At 38.7% G+C, this 9,991-nt stretch overlaps 1 protein-coding gene across 3 annotated transcripts in view; it reads left to right on the top strand.

The window, feature by feature from the left end:
• The window catches only part of MOCS1 (molybdenum cofactor synthesis 1), a 1,733,254-nt gene extending 1,723,476 nt beyond the window's left edge, over positions 1-9,778 (top strand). For 2 of the 3 annotated variants that reach the window (XM_044084832.1, XM_044084835.1), the window contains one exon: positions 5,792-9,778. In XM_044084832.1, the coding sequence (XP_043940767.1) occupies positions 5,792-6,687 (896 nt within the window). In that variant the 3' untranslated portion in view covers positions 6,688-9,778. The remainder of the gene's footprint in view (positions 1-5,791) is intronic. The other variant, XM_044084843.1, reaches the window with a different exon arrangement.
• Positions 9,779-9,991: the final 213 nt, after the last annotated feature.

Consider the following 9,991-nt stretch of genomic DNA (forward strand, 5'->3'; position numbering starts at 1 on the left):
CCTTGGGTATTGAAATGCGTATGACAGTATTTGTAATAAAGGACAGGATTACATTATTTTTAAGAGTCTCGTTACACTTGGAGACTTCCAGTCATCTCTGCCGGCTTTACCCGTAAACAGAATGCCAATCATGTGGTCCATAACCTGTACAGTAATCCTTTTAAGCAATCTATCTTGAGATTATTTCTTGTTTGCTTTTCATTTTTTACTTTGATCATGTTTTCCCCATGAAACAAGTAGATGTCAGGCAGCAGGTCTTTTTTTTTTTGGATAAAGAACATTTCTTTTTTGGATAAAGAACATTTTTACAAGTGAGGGCATCAGAGATTTCTACTTTCAGCATGTTACTTGGTACTTTAATAAAGCTGAATATAAATTATAATTAGAACTGCAGTGCAAGAAGTGGTTTGAGTTGAGTGCTGCTTGTTTTTCTTATACTTGATTTTGACTGGCATTCCATTAATGTATTTAAAAAAGTAATTTATTTTTTCATGCCTCACAACCTTTTTTGTTTCCATCTAGATATTAAGCTGTCATGCAGCCAATGCATTGAAATATCTTTATTCTTCTGCACTTCATTTTGTCTTGATTGGACTCTCATAATGACGATTTGGCACCCAGAGCAGTATATTTAGTTTTTGTGGTTTTGAGCATAGCTCCTCCCCTTTCTAGTTGGCCACACCCCTTCCCATTGACCCCGCCTATTCAGCTGTCTCCTGCAGCCCCCCCTTTGATTTGAAGTCACCAGCCGCCACTGATTTTGATGAAAGGAATATGCCCTGTTCCCCATTGTAGTGCAATCCTGGAGTTAGTATGTATAGTAAAGGGGGGTGTGGGGGGCATAGCCCCCCCCACACACAGTTTGAGTAGTCTTCTGGAAAGAGTTATTTGGTTGTCTTCTAGAAATAGTTATTCATTCGACTTGTAAATATCCATGTCTATGGTTTACAATGTTTAAAATAGGTGGAGAGCTATGCCCCCCACCCCACCCCCCTTACTTTAGTATTCGACTTGTAAATATCCATGTCTATGGTTTACAATGTTTAAAATAGGTGGAGAGCTATGCCCCCCACCCCACCCCCCTTACTTTATATACTAACTCTAGGATCGCACTACAGTGGGGAATTGGGCATATACCTTTAAGAGATGGTAATCAGACCAGCTATGTTATATGGGTTGGATACGGTGACACTGACGAAAAGACAGGAGTCAGAGCTGGTGGTGGCAGAGTTACAGATGTTAAGATTTGCATTGGGTGTGACAAGGATGGACAGGATTAGAAATGAGTATATTAGAGGGTTAGCTCAGGTTGGACCATTTGGGGACAAAGCCAGAAAGGCGAGATTTTGTTGGTTTGGACATGTGCTAAGGAGGGATGTTAGGTATATAGGGAGAAGGATGCTAAGGATGGAGCTGCCAGTTAAGAGGAAAAGAGGAAGGCCTAAGATAAGGTTTATGGATGTGAGAGAAGACATGCAGGTGGTTGGTGTGACAGAGCAAGATGCAGATGACAGGAAGAAATGGAAACAGATGATCCTCTGTGGCAACCCCTAATGGGAGCAGCTGAAAGAAAAAGATGTGTGTGTGTGTGTGTGTGTGTGTGTGTGTGTGTGTGTGTGTGTGTGTGTGTATATATATATATATATATATATATATATATATATATATATAAATGTGTGTGTATGTATTCCACATATCCTCACTTTATCATTAGCAAAGGTTCTGAAAGCCAAACAAGCTGCAAGAGGAATGTAAAGATGTATGGATGCAGCCATTTAGTGGTTCATGTAGTAGTCCTCAGTGGAAGAATTTCATAAGGAAGCTACTGTTCTGACATTTCTGCAGTGACAGGTAGACTAGTGAGAATGTCCCTATGTGTGTGTTAAGCACTGCATTGGAGATATTGAGAAGGCAAGGTAAGAGAATAGGATCCTTTCTGGTCTTGGAAGGAGCTGTGCTACTGCTAAATGGATGCCAAAGAAATAATGCAGGGTATCTGGAAATATATTCTAACTTCATGCAGGGGTAAGTCTTTGGCAGAATTCCTGTACTACCTATGTTTATGAGATAGACCCCCCCCATATGTTAACTTTCTTTTAAAAGTAGGCAAAAATTCACCAAATACGTAATGGAGTACAGCTAGAATTTCAAACTGAATAATGGAGACAGATGGCATTAAAGAAAATACAGATTTAAGAGCTCAAAGTAAAAAAAAAAACTGCCCAGTAGTGGTTAAAGTGCTGGGCAGTATGGAAATATAGTGATTAAGGCTTCAGGAGTGAATGGGAATTCAGGAATGACAGCAGACCAGGTGAAGGAAAGTAACTATCTTCATAAAGATGTGTTAATGGTAGCCAGCGTAATGACGTACAGGAACACAGTCTTAACTTTACCCAGGCAACACAAGTTCACTCAGGCTCCTTCTTCTCAGTCTTTTTGGGACAAGCCTGTCTTCATTTGATGTTTTGCCTTCCCTTTGCCTTGGCCAGGTTCCCTTGTCTGTCCACCTTTCTTTGTCTCTTCCAGATTGGCATCAGATCACCTCAGACTCTCTAGTACTGTCTGTTGTTTCCTCAGGGGCATTTCTTGGTTTTGAAATCCACCCCCCTCTTCAGGCAGTTCTCAACCTCTTCTGGAACAGCTTCTTCATTTTCCAGAGGTTCTAAAATCCCTTTTGGATCAGGGCACTATTCATCTCATTCCACCCACTCAGGTGGGAAAGGAATTGTATTCCAGAATGTTTTTGTTTCCATGGAGACCAATTCTGGCTCTTTATCTGCCCAACACCTTTCTCGAGGATCTTTCTTTCTAGATGTTGCCTCTTCAGACCTTATTTTCTCTTCTTCTTTCTTGTCTTCCCCAGGTCTTCTCCGTTTCCCTAGACCTCAAGGATGTACCCCCATTCATCCTCCATTCAGGAAATATTTACATTTCTCTGTTTCTTCAGATTTTCTGTTGTGTACTTTACCTTTTAGCCTTTCTACTGCCCCAAGGGTATTCACCAAATGCCTTGCTCCTGTCATTGCTTTGCAGGCTTCTGGGAATACAGATTTTTCCCTCTCTTGATGACCTGCTCATTCAAGCTCCTCCTAGCAGTCTGTTACAAGATCTTCTGTTTACCACTTCTTTTTTGACACAGTTTAGGGTTCACCATAAATTTCAAGAAATCAGTCCTGATGCCTTCACAGGATCATGTTTTTCTCTGCTGCAGGATTCAGACTGTTCCCCTGCTAGCCTCTCTTCCTGCCCCACAAGGTCCTTTCGCTGACTACCTTTTTTCCAGTCCTTTTTTCCTCTGTCCTTTCTTATGGCCAGGGAATTTCTCGGGACTCTGGGATTCATTGCCTTCACTATTCCTATGCTCCCTCTCACCAGGCTCCATATGAGGTCTCATGACACCTCAAATCAGTGTGACTTCATTGCCACTCCCATGGAGTTCCCTGTTCCTTTTCTTTTTGTCTCAAACTTGAGCTTCAGTGGTGGATTCATCAGTTCTCCCTTAATCCAGGGCTTCCTTTCCAGGCTCTGATTCCTTCTCAGAAACTGTTCACAGACAACTCAGACTTGGGGTGGGAGATCATATGGCCCCATAAAGGTCTAGGGTCTCTGGCCTCCTCATCAGAAGTCAGACCATATCAACATCAAGGAGATAAGAGCCCTGCTTCTTGCTCTGCAATCATTTCATTCTCTTTTCCTTCCCAGCCCTCTCAAAGTCGTCGTAGACAATACCACTGTGATTGTGGTACATCAACAAGTAGGGGGATACCAGGTTCTGTCCTTTGCAGATTAGCTCTTCAGGTCTGGGATCTAGCTAAAAAGTATCAAGTGACTGTCCATGTGGTTTAGATTCCTTCAGAGTACAGTCTAGTGGCAGGCTGTTTGAGTAGGTCCAGAACACAAGCTCATGAAGGGATGCTTCACAGAGATGTGTTTCTAGACATAGTCCATAGGTGAGTCTTCCTCAGGTATATCTTTTTGTCTCCCCTCTGAACAGACAACTTCCTCTATTCTGTTACAGAATTTCATGTATTCTAACTTGGAAAGTGGACACCCTGTCATTTCCAAGGAAGGAAATGTTTCTGTACCCCCCCCCCTCCCACCACAAGTTCTACACAAGAGCAGGCAGGACTCAAGTAATTCTTGTTGGTGACTCTCTTTTGGCCCAGGCAGTATAGCTTCCCCCTTCTTTCTCACTTGGCCAGGGACAATTACCACAAGTTACATCATCAGGTGGATCTTCCCACACAAGGCAAGGGATTTCTAATCCATCCTTACCTGTCCACTCTTCAAATGCCATTGTGCAAGATAAAATGAAGGCAATTCGCAAGTCAAGGCAGATTTTTGTTTTTTTTCATCTAAAGATTTTCGGTTTGGTTGTTTAAAGCCAACCATCTCCTCCCTGGATTTCTGTGGCCATTTCCTTTTGTTATTCTTTTCATGGCAACTATCTTTCATTTGTTAAGGCACATTCTACTAGGGTGGTTTCCTGCTCTGGTGCCTTTTTTCAAGGTTTTGGACACTAATACCTTCCTTAAGGCTGCTACATGGCCCTCTGTACATTTTCACTAAGGATTACAGATTGGATGTTATTTCTAGTGCCAGGACAAGTTTTGCCAGAGCTATCCTGTATGGGTTTGTAGAGGGCTCTTCTGGCCCTTCCTCCCCCAGTCGTCTTAGTTCTTGTACTGTCTCTTATGTAAAGAATACTGCAACGGTAATATGGAAGGGCATAGTACTATTGTGTTAAGTAATCTTAACACAATAGTAGAGGTCCTTCTTTTCACTGTTGCAGTATTCAGTTTCTCCCTCCTTCACCCTTTTTCCTAGCTCTTGTCCTGTGTTTGTGCTGCCCTTCTGGCCAAAGGGTCCTTATTCTTTTTCTTTCTGCCCTATTTTCATTCTGGATGTACATGTTCTTTTTTGTCTCTGCGGGTATTATGTTCCTCCTAGGACATTTCAGTTTTGAGTATTTACATTCGTACATCAGCTATATACCCTACACCTTATGCGGGGAGCATATGTGTGACATATGGTGCCTACAGGATCTAAAAGGGCTTTGGCATACTGTCTGGACATTTGGCTATCTTTGGTAGGAGATCCCTTATGTAAAGAATACTGCAATAGTGGAAAGGAGGACATCTACTCTTATGTAAGATTTTACACAACTGCACTTTTTCAAAGTTAAATAAGACATTTTCAGGTCACTATTTTTGGAACAGAACATTTTGATTTGCTAAACATTCTCTTAATGTTATTGTTTTGCCTGGCTAATTTTATTGTATACTGGCATTACACCTCTCATAATTTTATACAGACAGACATGAAAAGCTTGTTATCTCAGCTGTAAAGTCTTGGTTTCCTTTTCAAAGCTGTCTACCCAATTGCACAATCTGCTTTTGAAAGTGCATTCTGACCAGTCATTTCTGTAACACAATAAATATTTCTGTGTTTCAAAACATCTCCAGGATCATTTAATCTGAAAGCTCAAGCAAGTTCTTTCATAGTATATGTCTTGATCCAAGAAGTAGCTCCGACTGTAAGATATTACTAGGTGAGAACCTTCTACTGAATGTGCAAACTGATACTCTGGGTAACGCGTTTTAGAAAATTTCCTTCTATAGCTGCATGACCAGTTAATTACCTCTTACTAGTGAGAAAAGGGTGAATCTTGCCTTGTGTACATGAAGTCTTAAATTTCATGAGCTGTTTATTAATTGAATGAATATGAGCATTGAGTAAGAGTCACAAGTATTTCAAGTTGTGTATAACCATTTTTTCTTTTTGCCTTTAGGCAATGACCTTTGCCCATCACTGGTAGCAGTACACACAGTGCAAAAATCCGTAGATAAGAAGAAAGATCGGAGCTTGAGCTGCAATCCGCATTTAAATGAAAAAATGGAACCAGCATTAAAGAAAAATGTATTTACAAGATATGGAAATTTGTCACTGCTGCTCTTCAGACAAATTCTTGCAAATGAAAGACAGCTAAATTTCCGAACATATTGTGCCACCAGCAGAAATTCAAGTGCTACCTCTGATATGCTGTGCCTTAACGATGCTTCTCTTGAAAACAAAAATAAGGTTTTAACAAGTATTTCCAATAGAAATGTTGAGGGGGCTTCATTTTGGGAGGAGGGCTCATGTTTGGAAAGAAACCATATTACTCAGAAGGATGCTTATGCAAAGCAGGATTTTAATGTACCATCATGTGCAGATAATCTGACACACACAGATTCACAAGGCAGGGCCACAATGGTAGACGTCAGCAGCAAGCATGACTCTGAACGTACTGCTGTTGCTACTGCTGTTGTAAACTTAGGAGAAAAGGCTTTTAAGCTACTGCAGGAAAACCAGCTAAAGAAGGGAGATGCCCTTACAGTGGCACAGATTGCAGGCATCTTGGCTGCCAAACAGACCAGTCAGCTAATACCTCTGTGTCATAACATTCCGTTAAACAAAGTCAGTGTCCTTTTTGAAATGGATGAAAGCAGATATGTAGTGGTGATCAAATCTGTTTGTCACACAACCTGGAAAACTGGTGTGGAAATGGAAGCATTGGTAGCTGCAAGTATCGCAGCACTTAGCATATATGACATGTGCAAGGCCGTTACTCATGGAATTGTCATAGATGAAGTAAAGCTGCTCAGTAAGACAGGGGGGCAGAGGGGCGATTTCTACTGCTTCTAGTAAGGTTTCACATTTCAGACTGACAAAATTCCTCATGAGGACAATTCACATATGTGCGAAGAAGCCTGGTACAGTTCAAACAGCCTAGAATGCATGGCACTGCTTGCACAACTTTTTGTCACACTTCTTATGTGAGCTTGGTATAAATTGCTAGTGAAGTGTTGCTGTTTGATAGTAAAGTGTCTAATATTTAGCATTCTGAAATGTATTTCACAATCACCGACAAAAAAAACTAAACACTGTAGTGAACAGCTGAATACAAAATACCAGGTTATGTCTTTATTTTTTGCTAGGTTTTCTAGCTATACAGAATCTCCTGAGTGCAGCTTAAACTGTAGATCTGTGACATGAACACTTAGTGCTATATAAAGAAAAATTAGCTTGAGAAAAAAAGACAGTTCTGCAGTAAAATTTAGTGTGCATTTGGCCTTGTGACCCAGAAATGTAGTTTTAAAAATAGTGTCACTGGGTGTTAAAAGAAGTACGAGGTGGCACATTGAGTTGTAGCATGTGTTGGGTCATGTTGATGGTGTGCTGTCATTGGGTAGTGAGACTTGTCTCTGCTTCTTTAGCTGAGAGGTTGAGAGCAATTGCAGACACAAATACAAAGTCACTGTTGTCAAGTTGGGTTTTGTGTTTTATTTTAGCTTGTTGCTAACAATGGCAGCCTATCAGTCAGGATGGTGAAATGGAGTTATTGACCTTTATCATCTTTTGGAATATAGACTAATATTTGAATTAGCCCACAGTCATTCGAGATCATTCTTTGTCGCTGACATATCATGTAGAGTATCTGCGTTGAGAGCTTTGCAGTACCCAGCTAGTGGAACCAAATAAAATATACAGTGAGTTGATTCATAGACCGCTCATGAATTTTAAGGGTACAAGGGTAAGTCCTGTATTCACAACTATTTTGTGTGCTTTTTTTTTACAGAAGGATTTGCTTACCAGTGATGCTAGTGTTTCATATGTGCTGATCTAGCAAACTTCTTTACAGGTGTAATTTTAGTACTGATTAGACAATTCATGTTTAATCTTCTGATAATTTATTTCTTATCCATACTGGAGTAACTACTGTATACTCCTAAATGTAGCCACTGCTCTGTCAATGAGACAGTTTTCGTAAACTTTTTCCGTACTAATATCGCTAACTCACTGACTTATCTAGAGGGTTTATACCACTTGCTTGTTTTGTGTAAAAATTGTGTATGTAGATGGGGCAAATGTTTGTGTTTAGGGTAAAAATACTATGGCATATTTGCCTAGCTGAGAGTCAGATTTCTGTATTCACTAGTTTTCTCAAATATTTGCAGTATTACAGTATTGGCATTTTAAGAACACCAATCCACTCAAGTCTTGCAATTTCTTGGCAGAACTTTTAACTTGCTTGGAATATTAGGCAGTAGCACAAGAACTGTTCATGTATAGTTAATTAATTATAGTTTTGAAAAAAATATAATATTCTCCTGCTTCATACGAAGTTTGCATAAGTTCTTCAAGTAAATGACTTGTAATACAGCACTTTGTGCTTGAGTCAGTATCTCGGTCACTTCCACCACTTCAGAAACAATAGTTTTCCATTTCTTCAAAGAAGACTAATAACGTTTTATAGTTTTAGATGTAGTTTGTAACATTTTAGCACATAACCAAATCAGTGTACTATTGCTTTCCTTTCCATATTTATCTGTTTTGTTTGCCTTTTTAAGAACAATGATTCCTTCACAGTGTTCATTACTTGCTCTCTTCCATAAAATGCACATATGAGAAAAGGAAAAACTCACACACACACTGCTTGAAACTTGTGCAGTTGTTGTCACAGCAGTATAGCATTAATACTCAATAATGTTACAAAGCACTTACAGTTTTAGTTAAGATATGAAAATAAAATACATTATATATTGTACAGAAAGTTTTAGTTAGATATGAAAATAAAACTAGATCATATACTTTGCAAAAATTTTGTAAACTATATTTTTGACATTGATGGTGATGGTGAGGCAGATACATATGTACAAATTGGTTGTCTCATTCAATACCCGTAACAGAACAAAAATTATCTCTGTGTATGCATTATGAATAACTATATGCATGTATAAAACCTACTTGATGAGATACACTTTGTCCAGCAGTCTTAATTCTGTTTCATAATGTTGTGGAATTCATTTAAATATAAATTTTATATCATTAATTATAAAGCTGTTTGCACTTTACTGAAGTTGTCACTGAACTGCAAAGTTTTACTTTTATACTATATAAAGATAAAATAATATGCACCAATTCTGATGCCTTCTTTTTTACTTCATTGTGATTTATGGGGAGCTGAAAGATTGATAGTGTACATGCAGTTTATTATTAATGTTTTTTACCTCTCATTTTCACCTGTTTTGAATGTTGCAGATTCATTTGTAGAATATTCAGTGTGTTTTTAAATAGTGTGCATGGAGTTTTATTAACATTTTTTGTACCTCTTCATTTCCCACTAATTGACACTTGCAGATTATACACAGTTGTAGAACACAAAATTATTTATTTAATTTGTGCACCCCAGGTGATACCATGAAACATGTTCCCAGATTGCTGCAGATGTATCATACCACTGGACAAAAGCTAGAATGAGCTTACACTGGTGCTTTCCACAAAAGCTTTATTTACAGTTTTGCATAAACAGACTTGCAAAAAAAAGAAAAAAATAGTCATGTTAGAAAACATTGAAGTCATCATTCATAGCAATAATGAAAAGTATTTTTGCACCACTCCTAATCATGTAAAAGAAAGTGAAGGAGAGATGGAGAGGAGAAGACTGTATGACTATTACCTGTTGAATGAGATTGTTTTCTGATCGTGTTTTCTGTTAGGCAGAGTCATCAACAAGTTTCGACTGCTGTTTATACTAGTTGATACCTTCTGGCAGCTAAACAAGTAGTATATAATTTACAAAAAAAGCCTAAAAACATGATCAATAAAAATTCCAACAATCACCTGAAACTTAGGTGAGGTGTGCAGATCTGAGTCCTGAGACAAAGAATTGCCATTTTCAGCAGACATTAATAGTGCAGCTGGACTTATTTCTGATGGGGAGAAATCTTTTTATATCTGTCTTGTTTAATTTGAAAGGAAATGTTTGGTGATTCTGCAAACCTTTGGTAGCATTGTTCAAGAATAAATAAATAAGTAAAAATCAAAAACAAACTTTGAAGGTTAGTAACTCTTTCCATGCAGTGATTTATTGGTATTGGCTTTTTTCTGCTCAGGTAAGGAACAGTGTTTTAGAATGCGGCATATATATTTTGCATATTTAGATGTT

This window comes from Protopterus annectens, chromosome 1.part1 (assembly GCF_019279795.1).
Source record: "Protopterus annectens isolate FY-2018-M chromosome 1.part1, PAN1.0, whole genome shotgun sequence".
NCBI lineage: Eukaryota > Metazoa > Chordata > Ceratodontiformes > Protopteridae > Protopterus > Protopterus annectens.